General features: G+C 37.5%; 1 protein-coding gene across 3 annotated transcripts in view; it reads left to right on the top strand.

The window, feature by feature from the left end:
- Window positions 1–23,623, top strand: part of LOC131061313 (uncharacterized) — a 154,268-nt gene that overhangs the window by 98,020 nt on the left and 32,625 nt on the right. For all 3 annotated transcript variants that reach the window (XR_009359362.1, XM_057994931.2, XM_059213851.1), the window contains exons 8-11: window positions 12,206–12,294; window positions 12,390–12,511; window positions 14,405–14,548; window positions 14,676–14,895. Coding sequence is in view for 2 of the 3 variants with exons in the window: in XM_057994931.2 (XP_057850914.2) it covers window positions 12,206–12,294; window positions 12,390–12,511; window positions 14,405–14,548; window positions 14,676–14,895 (575 nt within the window). In the remaining variant the exon portion in view is untranslated. The remainder of the gene's footprint in view (window positions 1–12,205; window positions 12,295–12,389; window positions 12,512–14,404; window positions 14,549–14,675; window positions 14,896–23,623) is intronic.

Genomic DNA, 23,623 nt, shown 5'->3' on the forward strand with positions numbered 1-23,623 from the left:
AACTTGAGGAGACGTACCATTCGGGAATATTTGGTGAAGTGGAAGGATTTGCCGATAGAGGATGCTACTTGGGAGAGCGAGGAGATTTCACAGCATCCAGAGTTGAGATTGCTTGAGGACAAGCAATTTCAGGGAGGGCGGACTGTGATGTCCCCTTCTAGCTAGAGACATCACTCTAGCTTGTGATTAGCCTATCAAAGACCCTCGTAGGTTAGTAGGATTGGATAGAGGGTCACCTTGGCGTGGAGATCTTCCCAGGACAAAGCAGAGTACACTTCTGGGTTGCCAGAGTTTGTTTATGATGAGTTTTGCTTTGAGTTTGGCTTGGCCAGGCTATTTTTAGTAGTTGGAGATGGACCCCTGCTATTTTTAGCAGACATCACGGTCAGATGGGTGGTCAACTGGTGAGCTCCAGTTTCAGACGGCATAGCTAAATTCAAAATATTCATGGAGTTAGACAAGTTTAAATAACTTAGCATTTATTATTAAGTGATTTAATAATAAAGTTATAAAGTGACTTTATATTATAATCACTTAACTTGAGGGTCAACTCATCATTAGACGGGGCCATGTTTTTAATTAAATTATCTGAGCTAGACTATTGAAATATTAAAATTAAATGCCCATTTAATGATTAAAATCGTTTTGACACCCAAAGTGAAATTAAATGAAACTTCAAGCAAAATTGTAATTAAGAGGATTAGGGTACGATTTGCAAAAAGGATATATAGCGTTGAGTTTGGAAAGAAGGGGAGGATTGCTATTTTTTATTTTGGTATTTGTGAAATTGAAAGGGTTTTGCTCTAGAGACTAGGGTTTTCAGCCACCATTGGAGGACGTAGTTGCTTCAATGTTCACCATCTGAGCTGATGAAATATTCAGTGATATTTGGTTTCAGGAAGACTTCATTCAAAGGTCTTATTTGCATCTAATTGTGCAGAATTGAAGAATAAATTCATGAGAAATTATTGCAGATTTATTGAAGAAATTTTGGTGATTAACAAGTACGGTACGTATTGCTACAGTACCGCCGTACAGACTGCTACAGTGTTGCCGTACTGACTGCTACAGTACCGCGTGAACAGTAAAAAAATTTTAAAAATTAAAATTTGCAGTTTGCAGATTTTTCATCTACTGGGACAGCAAAAATCAGGTTTTTATCTTACATTGTAATGAATTTGTTTTTTAGGCATAATGGCCATAAAACAGAACAAACATTCCCTTGATAGTCTCGTAAATTAATTCCAGTAGTAATATTATTGTTTTAGTATTATTTTAAGCATAGGAGTTTATTTCAGTATTGTATCATTGCTCATTATTACCAAAAAAACACAAAAAAAATCCATAAACATTCAAAAACCAAAACAAATCCAAATCTACTGCATTCAAAAGAAACAGTCAGCAGAGGAGAGCCAAGTTGGGTTCTTACAGATTGACGATTATTTAAAATTTAAAAACAAAATTCTATAACTTGCAATGAGCATTTAATGTTTTTACCCTTCTAGAAGCAAGTTAGTTTTGCCAGGCAAGTATAAGAGCAAGTGTTTTATCCCACATTGCTTGTGTGGTGAAATTTGATGATGAAAGCAAGTATAAGAGAGGAGTCTCCAGCAATATTTTATTATTAAGTTTGCGAGGTGTCTCCATGTTTGGGGATTTTTCTCTCTTATTGGCGAAGTGTTGAAGTGAAATATTTGATTGAAGGCCTCCATTTTTTCCAGCTTGGTAATCTTCTCCATTGCTGCCATTGAGGCTTATTGCCTCCATTGTTTTGAGATTTTCGATTTTGGTGAAGTCCGCCATTTTTGGTGAAAATCACGATTTTGTGAAGGATGGCGATTTTTGTTGATTGAAGAACTTTGGCGATTTTTCTTAGCTCCACCATTATTGCTTGTTTTTCCCAGATCTTAGTTGCAGATTGTTGGCAGATTAAGGTGCATTGAAGACATTTTTCAGATTTTTCAAAGATGGCGCCATAGCTGGAAATTACAATTTTGATTTGGCAAGTGTTGTGGCATTATTTTGGTGAATTCCCTTCACACTTGGTGGCTGCTATCACTCCCTACTTGCTGATATGTTGCAGATCTGAGTTTATCCTCCATTGTTGCAGCTTGTTTGACCTCCATAGCTAGATGGAAAATCAATTTTCAGACCTATATCTTGTTCCCAACTATTTTGTGCCTTAGGCAATCTTATCCGAAGGGCTGATTGGAGGCATTCTCAATCAATTTTCAGAGTTATCTTCCATTGTTGCAGATCTGAAACTCCATCTGAAACTCCATTGTAGGGGGGCTGTCCTCAGAAAATAAAATTTTCCAGCCACCTACCTACCTTGCAATTTCACTTGGGAAGCATTCTTGCTTCATTCCGGAGTTTATTTCTAAGTATTTTATCATTCCTAAGGGTGCTGGTAACTCTGTGAACTTCATTTTCAGATTTGTCTTCAGACTATGTTTTCATTTCCAACCCTACATACATGCTCAAATTTTCTTATGTTTGTCTTGGAGGGTTGATTCTCATCACATTTGTGCATATCTAGGTGATTGCAACATGTTTTAAAAGTTTAATTTTCAGGTTGTCTTTAGATTTTGTTGACCTCCATTGTTGACTACGGAAGGTGTCCTCATACATACTTTGTGTGAAAATACAACCTTTCACACCTTGCCTTAGTCACCGTTGATCCGGTATACTCCTTTGCACTTTAGTTTACACAATTTCTAAGTATAAGGAGGTGTTAATGAATTTCATTAGGGTTTCATACCCTAACATTGTCACATTTTGAATCTAATTGTCAAGATCTACCAAGAGTGTGGACTATTTTCCTAACTTCATGCTCTAATTAGCTTAAAATTTTTAGGAAGTCAGCAATTCTATTAAGAATATTATTTATTTTCTTAAGTTCTAACTTCAAGCTTGGTACAGGTGCGATGTCAAAGTCTGGATTTAAGGAAAGGAAAGAACAACAGAAGATACTGGAGACTAGATTCTATCCAGGGTCCAATATGTCATCCAGATGGAAGGAGATCACAGATACAAACATGCATTTCTTGAACCTAAAACTGATGCGACATCAGATGTTTGGAGTTGAAAATCAAATTCCTTCCCCAGCATATGTAAACATTATGAAGAGTGGTATTTTTCATGCCGCTGGATTTCCATAGTCCATACAATGCAGTGAGTTTATCTTGGAGTGTGCACGATGTTATGATCCTCGCTTGCGAATGATCAAAACTCTTAAGAGCATTGTTATTGCCTACCTTGCTGAAGATGCTATTGTTGAGGTGTTTGGAATTCCATGCGGAACAGATATGAAAGATGCAACTAAGGAAGAATATAAAGAGCGGTACACAAAGAGGATGGATGCGTGTAAGAGTATGATAAATAAAGAGTGGATGATTGAGCCTAGGCTTCATCATTCCAAGGCTCCCAAGACACTCATGTGCACAGACTTTAAAGATGAGTATAGTGACTTAGTATTCCTGCTCAATAGAGTGATGGGGATGCCACAGGGTGCAATATTCGATGGATGGATGTTCTATTTCATCCAGGATTGTCTTAGAGGGACATTGATAAATTGGTCTAGAATCATAAGTGACAATCTGGGCTTTCAGCTGAAGAATTTAGAGTGGTCCAAATCATTCGCCATGACTTCCTACTTGGTATACCTGCTTGCACGGTTCGTTTCATACAAAGGATTGATATGCAGAGGTGAAGTCGGGAATGGGCAAGGACAATTCAGGAGTCATGAGTGTTATCCCCAACTGAACATGTATAGAATTGAAGACTATAAGAGAGTGAATGATGTATTCACCATGTACATCACGTGGATGCTGCAAGGCGGAATCCACAAAAGATTGTCCAAGGAGGCAACAGAGCTAATAGAGAAATTTGGATCGTGGTATATTTAGTTTCCCACTTTCACGTACCTTAGGATTTATGGGTTTCAATCTGAACCCTACAGGCTTCCTAAGTATCTGTCTGACAGAATGATCTTGTTGGAAGTGGTGAGACAGCTTCTAGAGTTTGATTCCATTCAAAGAGAGAAGCATAGGACAGACATGACATTCCCTATTTCAGTTGGGAAGACGTCGGAGGTTTGCCAGTCTGCCTTAGCCGCCAGCACTGCGAGTGAGGAGCTTGCATTCTATCGATTTACAACCTTCAAGAAAAGAGAAAGATTTGATCCAGATAAGAAAGTTGGAAGGATCAGGGGAGAGAAGTTCATCCACAAGATAGACAGAAGATTATTGGGCCGAGCTGATGGACGAGCAGGCAGTGAAGAGAAGAATGTGGTCCAGAATGTTAGTGGATTTCATGAGGAAGTGTGGACTTTTCCTCATTCCTGATCAAGTGTTAGATGACAGGGATTATACGCATCCACAGTATGAGAATGAAATGAAGAAGGCAATTTTATTGCCTAATTGGTCAGAATCGGAAGAGATTGATTTGAATATATTGTTTAGAGAGGTCTTGAGTTTCTCTCGTGCGTGGGTAGATATTCAGATGAATAAGTTAGTTGATATGGGTGTTCCCTTCACTTATGAAAAGATGAAGCCGGAAGAGTCTACTTCTGAAGATGATCAGAGGACTATCAATGATGTCAGGATTCATGTAGACGAAGAGAGTCAAGCTCCCAAGAGAAGGAAGAACATGCCAAGAGGAGTCAAGGCCAGAGGGAAGAGGATTGAAGAGGTGAAGAAGAAGAAACAAAAAACTATCATTCCCTCACCTATCATTCCTTCACCACCTCTCAATGTCTCATCAATTAAGGTGATTGAAATAACATAGCAGAATAGGGAAACCTAACAATGTTCCAACACAGTGATACTAGCAAAAAATATTTCGGAGTTACATGCCACAACGACATCTGCACCACCAAATGAGAATGATGATCAGTCGGGATCCCCTATTGTCCTTTTGGAGGTTAGTTTGGGAAATGAGATATACGATTTGACCAAGAATAATCTTGATGATGATGATGATGTTATCTCGGTATTGAGAGGGCTTGATTGAGAGATGTGTCTCGATGATGGCATGGAGATGGCCGCTATTCCTGATTGGCTCTATTCCTGATTGGCTGATGAGAAGTATGGAGAAAAGTAAGAAAATGATAGAGGTACAACCTATTGATAACATTGATGATTACCTAGCTAGGAGTGCTAAGGATAAGGAACCCAAGAGAGCTGAGATTTTGTTGCACATAGTTAGAGATGAGACGGGAATGCGGATTGCGCAGGTTGTTGTTCTTGTGGCAGGCGTGACAGCGGACATTGCTACTCCTATGGATTTCCAGATTACTTCAGTTACCCTTGGCCGTACATCAAGAGAGCAAGAGTTTCAGGAGGTTGGTGATAACCTTAAGGCGATCGATGCAAGGTTAGACAGAGAAATTGAAGAGAAAGAAAAGCACAGAGAAGAGAATATCAGACTTAGAGAGTATATTGTAGGGATAAGGCGTGAGAATCCCACCCTTATTTCCCCTATTGCAGTTGACCATGGAATACATTCACACTATGAGGCAGGGAGAGATACACTCTCGGAGGTGGAAAAGTGGATTGAGAGTGCAAGAAAATAGGCGGATGATTTCCTTACTCAGTTTGTCCAGGCATATGATAGGACAACAAGGCTCGTGTTTAGAATCCAATATTTGTAGGGAGTTTGGGAATAATTTTGGCCTATTTAGGAGAAGACTATTCGACGCCTCAACGCTTTGAAGAGGATTCCTAATTCCACCTTGGTCAGCGAGAACATTGAGCACAATGGAGATAGATAGGATTTCCATGGCTGGTATTGTTCATTGGCCGTGAAGAGATCAACTTATGAGAATGCCTAGTTGAGTTGCATGGAGATGGAGGGATTGATTCAAGACATTCAGATGAAGATCCTTGCCTCAATTGAGGAATTATTGGGTGTTGATGTTAGTGATGCTAGTGGTTTACACTTAGCCGAATTAAGAGACAAGATGAAATTTATGTATTTTTGCCAGTTGGACTCTTTGAAGAAGAGTCAGATAGATGACTTGGTCTCTTTGTTGATTCATTTTCATAGTTCACAGAAGCTCATGCCAGATTGGGAGAACACTTTCGACTCTTGTTCGAGTTCACTGGATGTAATTGATTTGCAGCAGGATACCTTGCCGAGCATTTCCATGGAGGAGTTAGATTCAGTATTGGCTAGATTCTTGGAATATGCTAGGAGAGAGAGAGATGCAGGGAGAAATCTTCTAGAAGATTCCCTATTTGATGACTAAGTATCTTTCTATTGGCCATATGTTGGTGGCACCATTTTTTATGTAAACCCTAATTAGGGCAATTCTAGGGTTTAGTTGGCATGATCTTGGCCGTTGATCTTGTATGAATCTTGGCCATCCATTTTGTAGGAGACTCTATATATACCTCCTTGTCTCTCATTTGTAAGAGAGAGTTTTTGTAGAATTGTTGGTATATGTTGCAGCTATTTGAATCATAATCATTGTTCAATTGTTGATGATTTTGCTCTTCAAGTGTTGTCTTTGCATTCATGGTTCTCAATTCCTCCAAGTTAGATTAGAATTTATTTTCATGTATGTTAGATTGAGTGAAAGATTTGTTGAATTTATTTATGTGGAATCCTTAATCCATACCACTCGCCTCTTGCCGCTGGTAAGTGCACCTTGTGTGGTCAACTGGAAATTTGAGTAAGCTTAACTTTAACTATTACATGTCCCTTGACAAGCATCAACTTGGATGGTGCCAACGTTTGATGGTAATGGTCTAAAAGTCCTTAAGTATACCTTAGACGTTTGCACTAAGCCTGTGTCAATGCCTATTTGTGAGACCTTGCCTAGTTTGATTCCACTAGATTTGTTCATCATTTCCTACATTCCTAGGCTTAGAATAGATTTCCTGAACCTTATTCCTTTTGCTCATTTTTTAGTAAGAATTAAGTCCGGAGCTTCATTGTTAAATCCTAAGTTGTCAACACACCTATTCTGCATCTTCATGATCGAAGGAGATAATCCTAACATTTGCGTAAGTCCCCAAGTGAACACAACAATTCACATCGACCATTGAGTTACCCACTCGTCAAGACCTGACATGTAGAAACCTTGGAATCATTTTAGTTGATCTTATCCTTAGCATCTGAGGTGATTTTGTTCAAGAGAGGGTAAATTACTTTGGTATTTTATTCTAAATTGTTATGTGCATAAAACACACATCAATAGGTTCACACGAATCATTTGACCTCAATGACTTTGGGCGATATTTAGATTGGATTGTTGAGCCTGATGATGTCAATGTGGATCTATTGTTAAGTGATGATGAGTTGGCTGATTTGGAGAGGGAAGCAGGTTGAATGGGAAACAAAAGTGGCAGCATATGCGGAGGCAAAAGGCAAGGTTGTTCAGCCAATAGAGGTAGTTTCCTCACATACACAAGTTGATCCTATCACTATGGATGAGGCACAAGCACCTGTTGAGGATATTGCAGCTATACCATCTACTTCAGCAACACCCACACAATGGCAAAAAAACCTTTTTGAGCTTTAATTGTAGATGAAATTTATGATTTATAATTTTCATTGATACCACAAAACTTGAAATTAATATGTATTCAAAGATTGTACATGTTTTGTGCTCTATATTCTATGATATGTATTGAACTAAATTGCATTTAGAGGTTGTACTTGTTATGTGGTCTATGATATGTATTAAACTCAAATTTTGATTGTATATCATGGAAATCGGTAATATGTTCTACAAATTCAGTATATATTTGGGTTTTTGAAGAATATTTTAAAAATTTGTGTATTTTCAAATGCTCAATAATTTGCTGAGTTATTGTTGGGTCCCTAGTTTATCAACTATGATATACCTTGTGTGTTTATTACAATGTATTTCATTAAGGAACCATACAAGTGATACTATCTCCCTTGTTTTGATGACGATAAATATTCACCACCATATTAAATTCAAGAAAACTAGCCACAATTGTTTCCTTTCCATGTCAAATTCCTGCAACTATTGTTGCATCTAAAATGCACGAGTCACATTTTTATAAACAAAGATAAGTTACTCAACCGAGACACCTATGGAATTCAGAACATGGGAGAGATTTGAAGTGTCAAAGATCAGAAGACTTTAATATTTTATGATGTATATTTGCAAATTAATAATTTGATTAAGCTCTTATAATGAGAGATGATATGAACTATTATGCATCAAAAGAAGTTGCCTTTGTGGCTTTGGGTATGTTATATCATTGTGATGAAGCTATCTATGAAATTTGGAGTGGGATATTGTAGAATCTCAGGACTTGCACTCCAACACTCTTTGTTATTTACTAGGTTGCCGGTTTAGGTTCGAAGAACCGGTACTACAAAATTTTGAAAAGGGGTTTGGGTTCGTTAGTACAAAAACATATATATATATATATATATATATACACACACATACATATATTTATATATATTAATATTTATGCAGCCTATAAGCATTAATTAAGATTAGCATGTCACATAGCATCATATATGATATAAACAACAAAACAAACATAAACTTGTAATCATAGCATCATGATCATACCATAGTTGATAATAGCATCATATACATCAAGTTTAATATCAAAATGATAAAATAATCAAGTATCATTGTTTCAACTTTCAACAATTTAAACTTAAAGTTTAATCATCAAATGGATTCTCTAAATTTCTAATTCATCATCCTCATTCTCCTCCTCCTCATCCTCCTCATCATTGACATTGACATTAGATGAGCCAATGCCACTTGCACTTTTGCACTATAAGTTTTCTCGCTATCCGAGTCATCAAGTGTTAATGCAACAAGCTGAGAAGCAGGAGCATCCAAATCAGTATGCTCTGACTCTATATCCCACATCTTTGTTTCCCCTTGGGAGTAGTCACTTTGTTTGTGTGAAAGATGTAGGTTGGAATGCACATATACTAAATTCTCCGCTCTTTTTTATAGCAACCTATTGCGCTTTACTGAGTGGATGAAAGAGTATGTGCTCCAATTTCTTTCTTAAGCAGATGAACTAGCAACCTATGAAGACAAAGTAAACAGTTAAAGTTATACATTTACAAAATTAAAATTAACAATTACTAGCAACCTATGAAGACAAAGTAAACTATAAATAAACTTGTGATAATTTTAATTAATTAAACTTACTTGTGATAAAACTTTGACAACAAGGGGTTGTAGGTGTTGGAAGCATACGCCATGGAAGTACCACCAACTATGAACATCCTTCTTGGATCTATGACGAAGAGCATCAACACTTAGACCATTCCCATTTGCAAATTCTATGAACTCATTTGTAACAATATCTTGCAAATCATCATCAGATATAGTCTAAGGAATGCTGCCTTGCACCCATCAGATACTTCTAGATCGCTCCATGGTGGAATCCTTCCTGATTTATCAAGAAATTGATTGCTATAGTACTTTGGTTTCAAGGCATAGGCAAGAAGATGCAAAGGAGTGGTCATCTTATTCCACCTTTCTACAACAATTGCTTCCACTTCTTTGAAGAATTTCTCATTGGGGTCTTTCTCTCTTGCATTTATAGTGCACTTCATTTTTTCAAGCATTGAGTCAATGGCATCATAAATCTCACCAATGCAAGGCCTATCCATGTCGGTATAGTGAATCATGCTCATAATGGGCTCAGTGATACTAAGGAGATGTGTCACAAGATCCCACCATTTCTCATCCAATATTCGGTCCCTAATTTTTGCTGCCCTCTCACTGCTACTCTACTTCCATATAGCCCAATTGGTGCTTATCACCATATTGCATTGTGCCACTCTAACTTTCACAAGTCGTCTCAAGACGATTGTGTTTGATGCAAAACGGGTTTCAACAACCTTTAACACAAATTAATGCCAAAACGATTAAAAAATAAAGCCAGACTTTAAAGAAGAATACACAATATAGCTTACACAATGATATTATGAACATTGAAAATTAAAAAAATCAGAAAATGTAAAATTAAATTACTATTTCACTTACCTTCAATAGCTCTAAATTCAAAAAGGATCTAAAAATCCCTTGAGACATGTGGTGGTTTGTGATGAACATCTGGATGTCCTCAGCCTTTGCATACACATCGCTGATCCATTTTATTTTATTCCCAATGCTTTGTAGCATAAGGTTGAGTGAATGGACTGCACAAGGTGTCCAAAAGATGTGATCATAGCGTTCCTCAACCAACAAACCAGCAGCTCTACAATTTTTTGCATTGTTCGTTATGACTTGGACAACATTGCGAGGTCCCATTGACTTAATGGCAGAGATGAGATTATCTGCAATAAATTGGCCATCTTTTACTTGGTCCTCACAATCCACAACTTTCAAAAACATTGCCCCTTTAGGGGACACTGCTATGACATTGATCAAGGGATGATTTTTAGAATCTTTCCACCCATCTGAAACAATTAATACACCTGACTCAGCCCATGAATCCCTTATGGGTTTCAATGCATCTTCAACCCCCTTCACCTTTTTTTCCAATAAGGTTCCACCTACGTTCTCATAACCTAGGCCCTTATACCCTCTTGGAGCTTCATTAACACTTTTCAACATTTGCTTCCAATATGGGGAGCGAACAACATTGAAAGCCAACCCTTTTGCATATATGCACCTTGCTACATCTTGGTCAACAATGTCTCGACTCTCATTTTGAAATGCGGTTTCTAAAGGCCCCTTTGTTCTTTTGCGTGTCAAGGGTGCTTCACTTTGAGGTTCAGTTGTGGAAAAGAAGGGGTGGTTTTCTACTACAACATCGGGATTCGATGGGACTTGCATTCCCTTTATTTTCTTTGGTGCGGTTTGATTCAATCTGTGGGCTTCTCTCTTTTCTGTTGCCTCATGCTCCCTAATATATTTCATCACTGTCTCATCTAGTATAGGTATGCTGTCCTTTCCAGGGAATTTTTTGATGCCACTTCCTGGTATTCCACACAAATGGCTTACCACCCAATAATATGAACTATTATATTCTATACCACATCCTTGGCATTTCCAACGGAATCCCCCACCTCTTGGAAGTGGTCTTATAATGTCAACATACTTTCATAGGGGAGAATGGAGGAAGAGGTAGATGCCATTCTAGTTCCTATGACAAGAAATAATATGAACGTATTCAAAATCAAAAACAAAAACAAAACAATGAAAAACAATTAGTGTTTCATGTTTGACAATTTGTGAAACAAAAATAGTTGAAAAAATGTTCAAAAACCTGCCTCTTGCTGCCAATGGGAGCTTGCAAATGCGTAAAAATGATGCTGCAACACTTGTTGAAGCTTCAAAAATCAGTCTTCAACTCCTATTTGATTTTGGAAGCCAAACTTTGTTCACCCTTTCTTTAACCTGCTAGCAAAAAACTTTTGTTTGCAACACAAATGAGGAGAAACAAGTCAAGTTTATGTTTTAGAAGTCACTTTTAGGGTTTATTTTTCACTTTTTAACTGGTGGATTTCAAAAAAATATTAAATTTTGCATAAAAAAATGTATTTTGGGTCGGCCGGGTTTGACTTGGGTCCACCCAGGTCTGTTCTAGCTCGAACCTGGCCTGTGGAAAATGGACCCTGTTCGAACCACAACCGGACCAGACCAGAACCACAGACCCTGACCGGACCGGACTAGGACCAGGGGGCTAGGGGGCCGAACCCAGTAACCTAGGTTATTTACAATAAGGTTGGACTGTACTCATTTTTTATTGTAATAAGAGAGAACAGCACCTGCTGTAAACTAGCATTGTACTAAGATCAGAACTGGCCTAGAAGCTAGGATTCTTGAATGTCACAAAATGTTTCTTTGTTTATGCCTGTACTTTTTTCTCCTTGCTGTTTGGTGCCCTTATTGTATCTATTTTCTCTTCTGTTTATCTAGAAAATTTTAGAATGGCTTGCTATTTCTTGGATATATCTCTCTATTTTGTTTTCTCATGGATATTTCGTGAGTGCATTTCCATAGTCAAATCATCCATGGTTTAAAAACCTATTTTCCAATTTTCTCTGATGCAGTTTAATTTCTGAAGGCCCCTTGACATAAACTTGGCTATAGTGCTGTTTTTCAGTTTTGATGGGGAAAATAAAAGGCTTTTGTGAAACATGTTTATCATTATTTTGTGTGATATTGAGAATATATGGCTATAAAGTTTAATTCTCAAATGCTAAATTGATACCAATTGTGATAATACTGCAGATTTGAATGGCACTATTCGTGAAAAAATTGCACATCAAAAAATTACAGTTAAAGATGATCCCGATGTGAAAAATCAGGATGTAACCAAGGTTTGAAATTGTTTGTCCTTTTTTAGTCAATTTATCCCTCAAATTTAATTTTATAGATTAACATCAAGGTTTGTCCTTTTTACCTTATGTACAAGGCAATTGCCGACAATGTAGATGTTGCTGTATCTTGGGAACTGTCAAGCTTTTTAAAGATGAAAACAGAAGTTGATTCAACAATAAGCAATCAGGGATTTAGTGATAAAGCAACTCCATCCAGGTAGTATCTTTTCCTAGAGATTAGTGCATAAACAAGCTATGCAAGCATATTTCAATTAATATCTTCTCATGTTCGAGTTTTTTATTACAGGAATCCAAGTGCATGTAAAAGTTAATAACCTGTCAGTAAAGTCTTCAAGTCATTAAATCACAGCTTTTGGTCTCTTGGGCATCTCCAAGTCCAAATATTGTCTCTAGATCATGTTGCACCATTATGTCTTTGCTAACAATCATGAGAGGATAAAAGAGGTGAGACACACACAAGGAAAAGCAATATTCACTAATCATTTTGGACTCTATAAAGAGACATGTCAACCAGCTTAAAAAATTGCCAAATAGAACTTTTGAACCTGACATATTATCCCACTGCAAATATTTATTCATGATATCTCTGACCTTCTCAAGTTTCATGATTTCCACCTTAATCATTTGTGAAGGTCATTTACCTTCTATTATTAGCTCATGGTGTAAAACATAGACAAATATCTCCCTTCCAAATGAATTTCGAATATAAAAAATGCAAAGTTTCATATCTTCCCAGTCCTTAATATCATACTCAAGGCCCCCGATTTAAGATGTTTTCTAGTGCCTTTTCAATGTCCTACTTCTCTACAGCTGCTCCACTCTGCATTACAGCTCTCAATAACTGTCTTATAGTGTTACAAGTCTCTTTACCTTTCCATACATAAGAATCTATCAACCTATTAATGCTACCAGGCAACTACAACCCCTAAAATGATGAAACAGACTCTGGGTCCATATTGTCCCCTGCAGTATGGATGTAGTGCGTTTAGCACACATGCATATTGTTTCTAATGTGAAGCAGTGTCATGATGTCTATGCAGATTGTCTGTTGTCAGCTATAGGAGTTATGATGAATTTGAGTTTTAGACAAGCATCTTAATTAATCCCATTCAATTAAATTCCATGCAAATCTTTACTCAGTCATGTCTTACATGCAGCATCAAAAACAGGAAAGAAATCCAAATAAGAGTGGATGAACATGGTGGTTATTTAACTTAATTTTTTCAGAAATTTGAAATGCTACACCAAGCACAATGAATTTTATTGACAGGGTATTAAAGGATGAACATTTTGTCTAATATAAATCACTCAAGTTCTTAATGATGTCTGCAGGAAGGCAGTGGTTGGTTCCCTATCTGCTTCTCTCTATGAGAGAGCTTAGTTTTCTATGCTACTCCAGAGAAAGAACTTCCCATAGCAATGCCAATCATGATTTCACCATTTTTTCATACAGCTTCACAAGCAAATGCACGTCATTCATCTACCCATTTTATCACACAAGATGGATATTACTCAACAAAACTTGAACTATAGAGAGGACACTTGTGTGTGTGTGTGTATGTATATACACAAACAAAAAGTCTTACAATCTCAGCCAAATAACTATGCTGAATGGGACACCAGTACATGATCTATTTGAGCTGTCTATAACCTGCCAGGTCCAGTTACAGTCTCAAAGCCTTTTGTAAATTGCCATCCTTTCTAATACATGTATTTGTAAATCTTCATACTTTTGAATCATAAACCTAAACAGCTATTTGACTTTTTCTTTAAATTCTTTTAGTACCAGCATAGCCCCTCATATTCTACTTTTCAACTGAAAAATCTTGGATTTGAATTGGCTGTGCAATTAGGATGTGAGATTTGCTCTTGCTTTTCTGCGAAACATTTTGAAGCTACACTTCTTGTTTCTCTTTGAGTTTTATGTTTATTTCGAGCTATGTGGCTAACAAACATACATATTAGTCGGATGTCTTTGTCTTGTTTTCAAAAAGGTTAATAATTCTGTAGTTCTGGTTTAAACATACAAGGAAGCAATAAGCAATTTAAGGAATGTCTACCTAACATGGGTTCACTTTTATCTCTACAGGATAACATATGGTGGAATAAAGTATTTGGGTCAGAATCTTATATGTGAAGACATATCAAATGGCACTGAAATGATAAAAATACCATGCACAAATGACAGAGATAATGTTTCAATCCCAAAATTTCATTACATCCCAACAAACAGGTTCACCGTCTTGGATTTTCTTTTTCTATTATTGCATCAACAATTTCTTTAATGTAATGGGAGAATGTTAGTGGACACTTTATTTATATATTATTAATTTAGCTTGCAACGTGCATATGCTTTTTAGGTTCTCAACAAAAAGTAATATCATCCTAGAGAGAGTGAAATCAGACATGGAAAAGCAAGCAAAGGCATGTGATGGCTGTGATGAATTTGACATGGATGATCCAGAGGCTGGAATTTCTATCCATGTTCATCAGTGTATCCGTGATCAAGATGATCGAATTGATTGGCAAGGAGAGCCTATGCTAGGTCGCCTAGCATATGATCGTTATGGTCGTCTTCAGGTACTATCTAGAAAGAGAATTGTCTTTGCATGCCTTACATGAAAATAAATAATTGCTTTAAATGTATATTACTCGGCTTAGATTCTATTATTATTTTTTTATGATAAGGGCATGGGATCTGTATTAATAATACAGAAAGTGGGATTCTGTCATGCCCCTGATCTGATAAAGAACCTAAATAGGGAATTGTCATACGATAGTAAGACTTCACAATTTCTTCCCCTAATCTGACCCTACAACAATGCAAAGAGTGATTAAATAAAGAGCAGTATTTATGAAGACGCATAATATATGGTGGATGAGAAGCGATGAATATATCTCAAGAAATAGATTAATGTTGAAGAGTTTAGGGTTGCAATTAATATACAATAAGCAGCAATCCATACATAAGTGCACAGAGATCCATAGGCAAATAAACTGGGCAGTGAACAAATTAAGAAGGGTAAGGATTGTGCCACATTAACACATGTCACTAACAATTATTAATGAGGTGCGATTATGTAAAGCAGCTGCAGGTTATGAATGAAGAGGCACGGGTGTTATGATGGTTTCGTTAAGATAATAACTATTAAGATAGCAAAGGGGAATGGTCACAATAAAGAGGGGCGCCACCCTTTAAAGGAAGACATGGCTAGTAGATAGGATGTAACTCTCCAATACCAAGGGAGAGATGTATTCACAATAAAGAGGGGCACCACTCGTTAAAGGAAGGCGTGGCTAGTAGAGAGGATGTGACTCTCCAATACCAAGGGAGAGATATATATATGTTTTGTGACGTTTTCACACATTGCCCCATTGCAAATGGGGACCCCCACTTTTTTTCTTTTAGCTTAAGTGTCTTAGTTAGGTCGTCTTCAAGCTTGGCAACAGTTGTAGTTGTTAGCCTTTGCTAGTGAGAGAAGATGTGTTTTGGGAGTGTTTGGATTGAGGGAAGTTGCCAAGTTGTCATGTTGTCAATGTTGCTAAGGTTGCTAGGTCGTTAATGTTGTCAATGCTAAAGGGGTTGCAAAATGTTGTTATGAGTGGATTAAAGAGTAAGGAGTGGCAAGTTTGCTTGCAAGCATAGTGCCTTAGGGTCATGAATTTCGAGATCCATATTGTGAGACCTAGGTGAGCAAAAATCATGAAAATTTGTCTAAGTATGGGGTCAATCCTCTCCAAGCATGTACAAACTTGTGCAAGGTTTAGGGGGGTAATTTGTGCACTAGTACTTAATCTCATAATTGACTAAGTGATGAACCAAGGGGGGGAAAATCCATGTATAACTTTGTGATAGTCAAATTCAGCTCCTCATTTGTGCAAATAGATTGTCAAAATCCTCTCAAGGGATGAGGTGGGTGTGTTCTATCCAAGTTGTGTTAGCATAACCTTCAAGTCAACTTTCCTTTCTTTGTGCAAGGTGACCCTCCATATGCGCTCAAGACATTGGTAATTGCAAGGTTGTCCAAATGGCATCACCTTCATTTTGTAAGAGTACTTGAAATCTGTTCTAACATCATTTTGTGCATTCAGCCTACCTAAATCCACTCTCCATCTTGTGCAAGGCTACTTGGACCTTGTGCTCAAGGGGAAAATCATGAAAATTTGACCAAGTAAAATTCAACCCCCTTTGATCATGCATAATTTTGTGCAAAGTTACCATCAGAACCCGCTCCATATTGCATTAATACATGCCAACCCTCTAGATGCGCTCAACTCACATCATGTAATGCAAGCTAACCCTCGAGTCCCGCCTAGATTTTGTGCAAAGGACCCCCCTACATGCGCTTTGCCCTATGCATGCCTACCCCCTAAATCCCGCCATTGCATCAAAATTGTGCATATTCAACCCTCAATTGTGCTTTACTTAGCTTATGCATGCAATCGACCTAAGTGCGCTCACTTCTTGTTTGTGTAAGCTAACGCTTAAAACCCGGTCTTGTTGTGACCGAATCACACATCACCCCAATTCAAATGGGGACCCCCTACTTTTTTAGGTCCTCTTGGTCTTTTGGTTGTAGTTCTTTGGGTCTTTTCGCAGCAATCCCTTCGGTCTCCCCGGGTCTGCAAGTGTTTTGGTAAAATTCTGATCAAGTTTGCAAGTGTTTTGAGTAAGTTTGGAGCTTGTTTTGTCTATTTTAGGGTTTTTGCCCTTCAAACTTAGATTTGAGGCTATTCTCTTAGAGTTTTGGAAAATCTGAGCAGAGCAATGAAGTCAGAGCCCTTCAAGGAAGCTACCAATGAAATTTGAGCAAATTATGAGCACTTACTATTTTTAGTAAGTTTCATTGCGTCTCGGATTGGCCTAATGTTGCGTTTAAATAAACTTACTTTTTTTAGCAGTTTCTATTTTTAGTGTGTGTCACCCTGTCCTAGTTTGCCTTAATTTCATATTTGGAAATACTTACTATTTTTAGTTAGTCTATTTTTGGCAGGTCTATTTCAGGCAGTGGGCAGGACATTGATGGCAGAGCATTCTTGAAAATCCGAGTCCAAATCTGGAAAGTTGAAAAAGCAGGCAGATGATCAAAAAAATGGCCAAGTATGGAATTCTTTCCTAAAGTGAAAAAACATGGAAAATTATTCTAAGGCATGAGAAATCTTCCTCAATTCTATGATGGTAGTTAAAGCTGGAAAGATGAAAAATCTATCCCAAGTCAGGAAAGAATTTCTAAATGTCAATGAATTCCTTCTCCATGGCCAAAGTGGGCTTCAAGCAGAGATGAGGGTGCCAAATCAATGAAGAGGAGGAATTTCTTCCAAAATGCAAAAACCCTCCTTGAAGGGTTAAATGCGCCCTAGACTAGGATAGGATACCAAATAGATGTCATGGAGGAATTTCCAAATTTGCCAAAAATCCTTCACCATGGCCAAATGGCGCCCAAGTAGGAGGTAGAGCGCTAAAGTAGCATTAAGGAGGAATTTCCAAAAAAGTCCAAGTTTCCTGCTCCACATTGAAATGGCGCTCATGGAAGAAGTCAAGGCACCAAAATGGGGTAAGGGAGGAAAATTCTCCCAAGGCAAGAATTCCTTCTTCCTAGTGAAAATCTGCCTAAGGCATAAAGAGGGCTCTAGAATGACCTCAAGGAGGAATTTCCTCTTTAGACAAAAAGCCTCCTCCATATGAAATTTCCGCCCAAAGCTAGACTTGGGCACCAAAGAGAGGTTTGGAGGAATTCTCCTCCATTCCAGATGCTCCTACATCAAGGTGAAAGTCCGCCCAAGAAGGGACATGAGCTAAAGTGAGGTGTAAGGGAGGAATTTTCTTCTCCAAGTTAAATTCCTCCTCTACAAGCAAAATCCGCCCAAGGCATGAAGAGGGTGCCAAAGTGATACCTAGGAGGAAAGTGCAAACACGATGAAATTCCTTCCTCTATGAAGAAATCTGCTCCAAAAGAATAATTTCCAAGCAAGGTTAAAATCTTCCATTCTTAGCAAAATGCGCTCCAAGCTAGACTTGGGTGCCAAAGAGAGGTTATTGAAGAATTTTCTTCCACATCAAGTATTCTCCCTTCAATAGAAACTGTGCCCAAGGACAAAACAGAATATGGAATTCAAGGCTAAGGAGGAAAATTTAAATTTTTTTAAAATTCCTTCCATAGGGAAGAAATGCACCCAAGGTGAAGAATTTGAAGGCATGAGAAAAATTGGTTGTGTGATATTTTTCTCTCTCCAGGACTTAGGACAAGATAAAATTCCCCAGACATGGAAAAAGTGGTCAGTTGATGGAAATATCTTCCTACAGGACAAAGTGTGCACGAGAACACATAAATTTTCCTTCAGGACAAAAATCTCTCTAGAAAGATTTTCTCTCCTAGAATTCCAAACGTACAAAATTTCTTCAGAAGTCGACAAAATTGTTAAAATTCTTCCAAAGTGGCATCAAGATGGCGAAGTGTTTTTTTCCAATTGTGAAGAGGACATTTCATTGCTAGAATTCAAACTAGAGACTGTGCCAAGTGTCTCCGTAGGAGAGTTGGAAGTCGTCATAGCCAAATTTATTGCATTCGCCATAAATGAATGGGATAATGGTGTCCATTTTTGGACAAGAATCTATTGCTTGCTTAAGGGCATGATGGCGCATTTATTATTGGCGGATGTTTGACCAAGTAATGGCTGATTAATTGCATGGCAGTTGGCATGTTCGAGGAGGTAGTGGCTCATTAATGCATAATGGGCGATTTTGAGTGTAGTAGTGCATTTATTACATTATGGACGCCATTTTTGGGAGCAAAGAGTAATTAATAGGTAGTGGCATGTGTTGTCGGGAATAATCATTATGTTATGTTGTTATGTTTATGTTGTCGTCGGTAATAATGTGTTACGGCGGTCAGTTAGTTAGCCGACGGGTAGGTAGTTGGAGTCGCGACGGTTGTGTCGCACCCCTTCGGCTGTCATATATTGTACCATCTTCGGGTGTTGGAGGACATGTAATGTTGACGACAGATTATAATATGAACATCTTTTGACATTAATGGCAAGCTTATTCTGGCACTTCTTTTGTATTTGCATTGTGCATTGTTGTTCAGTTTCTGTATTCTTCCTGTTTACCCAGTGAGGTAAACAGCATGATTCTTCATTTATGATTATTCCCACTACTTGGTGTCATGGTTGGGAATATTTGGTCAAATTGTAATTAGGGTTTTGCATGTTTAATCTTGGCCATTGATTGGTTTGTAATCTCAGCCATCCATTTTCCTTTTGGAGGCCTATAAAAGGGGTTCACCCCTTCATTTGTAATGGAGGGAGGTTGTATGAAATTGTTGCGATAAGTTTCTGAAGTGATCATAGTGAAACATTGGCTTTTGGTGTTCATTTATGTTATTTCAAAACTTGCATGGTTTCACCTTCCTCACTTAGTTTAGGTTTGTTTCAAGCATTTAGATGAACGAAGTTGATTGCAGTGTTTTATGGTGAGATTGCTTGTTCATACCTTTTGTTGATAAATGATTTCTATCCATTGTGCAAGGTTGGATTGAGCTTTTATATGTGTGTGCTTAATCTAAATTGTTGGATGAACATTGTTCTTTGATGGTGTTCATCGATGGTTTAAAATCCTACAAACACAACCTTTGAAGATTGCACCATCTTTATGTAGTTGTCTGCTAGTGGCGAAGTAAAGTGTGGTAGATCTCATCTAAATCATTTATCTATTGAGTTCTTATATTTAGAGTAGCTTTCTTAAACCCTTTCCGATTCTATTTTCCACATCATCTCATTGAAAAATCCTAAAAAGAGAGCTATATTACTGCCAAATCATTCACGAGAATCTCCTTGAAGCCATAAGTTTGTCTAAGTCTTCTTCAATTGTATGTAAGTCCCCTTGGATTACCAGCAACATCAGCCAAACGAGTCCATATCCATAGTAAAGTCACTAGTATGCAGTTGGAACCTTGGAGTCAATGTATGATCTTCTTGCAATCTTAGCATACATCTGATTTTGATCAAGAGAGGATAAAATGACCGTTGGAAAACTTTATTCTATGATGGTGTGGTCACAAAACACACGTCAACAAGTCTAGCACAAGATTTTGTGCAATTAAACCTTAAAATCCCGCCCTCATTTTCTTCTGCAATCACTATCTTCGTATGCGCTCCACCAAACATTGTGCAGGCCTTCCTCCTAAATGCGCTCAAGATAAGTGAAGGGTGACTACTTAAGTCTTGATGAAAACCCTTTTGGCAACTACCTCAAAATGTGTCTTGACTTGTGCAATTGAAGGTTAAAATCCCTCCATATCAAGTTTGTGCAAGGAAACATCTAAAATACGCTCACCTTTGCATACATTTGTGCACATCACCTATTTGAATCCACTCCACCTTAATCATTGTGCAAATGACCCCTTGAATCCTGCCATTGCATGTCACCCTTGCTTATGCGCTCAAGGAGGAAAATGTAAATGTTCTAAGTCCTAATGACCAAGATGAGATCTAGTTGTGCAGATGAACCCTTGAGATGCACTCATGATAATGTAGTGCAGACCTACCCTCCAAAGCCGCTCTATATTTTATGCAGATCCTTGCTTCAAACCTGCTGTGCAAGGAGACACCCTGTATGTGTCAGGAAGAAGGGGGTGAAACATTGAAAACCTGACCAAAATAAGATGAAATCAGACCTTATAAAGGAGAACTCAGACCTGAGAAACATGTTAGGTCGGACCTAGAAACAATAGAAATCAGACCTTAAGAGGTAAATATCAGACCTTAGTCAAACCTAAAAGCAATCAAATCAGACTTCAAACACAAGAAAATCAGATTTGCAACACAAAATCAGACCTAAAAATTAGGAAAGTCGGACCTAATTCGCAGCCCTAATGAGCAGAGAAGAGCAAGTATTTTTCGTGAAGAGTTGTGATTTGAGGAAGGCAATCCAACATTCATTTGTATGTGTCTAAACGACACTCTTCTTCTCAGCCAACTTAATCACAAAGAGGAGGCAAAAGCAAATTGAAATATGCATAAGCCAACTTGTTCTTGAATAAGGGAGTTCAGCGCTCAAACTTGTGCATGGAGGCCCCTTGAGTGCACTGTGCTTTGTGCACTTCAATATCTAAAATCCACTCAGCAAGGGAGCCCCCTTAAGTCGGCCTTTATGTAGGAGATATTTCAGATTTTAAAAGGTCAAAGCAATTAATTTTAAGTCCAAGGTCAGCTTAGGGAGGTAAAATGGTAAGGAGGCCTATAAAGTAAGAGATCGAATCCCTCATTTAGCATCATTTCACTTCAATTCAGAATGAATTTCACAAGCAGACCTGCGAATTAGGGCAAGCAGAGGCAGTTCAGACTAGAATTGTTGTAAAATCAGAGCAGATTTTATGTCATTCATTAACAATTTCTGTTTTGCACTGTAGGATTCCGTACGCCGTACGGTCTTCTAAAACACTACTACTCCACGTACGTGATGGCTGTACGGTATGCTTCCTTGTGATGTCCGTACGGAAATCCCTCTCTTATGTGATGTCCACACAATATTCTCTCCCTTCGGTGCGTGGAACAATGTCTTGATCGTACAAAGAGTGTTTGACGTGCGATAGTATGCTTGGCCATACGGTGGGTGTTGGACGGGGTGTACCGTAGTGGGCCGTACGGTGGGTGTTGGATGGGGGTGTACGGTAGTGGGCCGTACATTTTGAGTTGGATGGGGTGTACGGTAGTGGGTCGTACAGTGGGTGAATGCTCGCCAAGTTCTGCCCTCGAGCCCTTCAGACACTTAGTCAATTCGAAGTTGTATAGAGTAGTGGAATGAATTATTATTATTCTAGGCACAAGAGACTTAGGTGTAGATGATGAATATTGGCACGTGCACAGGAAATTATATTGATAATGATGGCACAACAGATTGCATAGATTCGGAACAGAAGCAAAATAGGGTGAGGAGAACTCCCACCAAAACTGCGGATGCCAAGTAGGGAGGATCTCTCACCTCCGAAATGACAGACAAGCTGAACTCCAACTGGAATTCGCACATACAAAGAAAAATACCATTAAAAACCCTAGCCAACACAAAGCGAGTACAGAATAGACTTGGATGACTTTGGAGCAGCGATTCTGAACATGTTCAAAAAAATTTGCCTATATTTTTCTTTCGGGTTTTTTTTGTTTCATTTAGCATCACCAGTGATCTCTAGATTCTCCACTAACATCTATTCTCTGCTAAAAATGATGGAAATGGTTCACATCTCTAAGAGTGTAGCAACAAATTTGGCGATGAATTTAGAGATGAATTTAATGGCACTGTGGCAGTGTAGCACTCAAAACATACTCAAAAGTTTTTACTCTGTCCTTAAATAGATAAATTTAGGTTTTGAACTTCAATATAATTCTTCAACTCTAAAGTATATATGAATTATTCATTGTTTTAAGTTTTTAACTTTTAACTATTATGATTAAAAGATATATTAATTATTAAGCATTTAAGATATATAAGATTCAAATATAGTTTTTATTATTGAAAGTTTTATAAACTAGCTAATATTAATTATTACGTATATATTATTTATACGTAATAAATATAGAAAATCAAAATTATTTATTATTTTATAAATTGTTCATAAATACAATAAATGTACTGAAAATTATTTACAACTTTAGCTCAATGTTGATGTTATTTTTGTAATGTCCCCAATTTTTAAAAGTGACAATTAATTAAATTAATTTTATTAAGTTGTCCAAAATAAATATTATTTAAAAGGATGACTTATTATTAATTAATTTAATTATTAAAAAAAAAAGGGTAAAATAATATTATAAAATGTCACTTTAGCTATCTCCTCAAGCAAAATCGGAGGCTAGGAGATGATTGGTAACCAAGGGGGACTGGACTTAGTCATTTATTTGGCCTTGTTAAGCTTATAAGGTGTAAACTTTATAATATTACATTATAAGCCACTTTTTCTAAAATTGGAAATATTTTATAAAGTGACTTTATAAGGAGGGTGAACTAATGCTAATATTATATTATAAAGTTATTTTTACCTTAATTGGTAATAATACATTAAAGTGACTTTATAAAAGATGTTTATAAAGTAACTTTATTAAAAGGGGATTAATAAAAGTTACTGATGAATTATAAGATTCCCCCTTTGGGCACCCCTCTATAGACATAAATAAGAAATAAACTTTAATTTAATAATGGCCCAACTTGTGATAATGGAACACTCAAGCTGAGCACCCATTTGGAGGAGGAATATTCTCTTGGAATCATGGAATTTGGGAAGAAAAGAGACTTCATGGGAAGATTTTTGGCATT

Source organism: Cryptomeria japonica, chromosome 11 (assembly GCF_030272615.1).
Source record: "Cryptomeria japonica chromosome 11, Sugi_1.0, whole genome shotgun sequence".
NCBI lineage: Eukaryota > Viridiplantae > Streptophyta > Pinopsida > Cupressales > Cupressaceae > Cryptomeria > Cryptomeria japonica.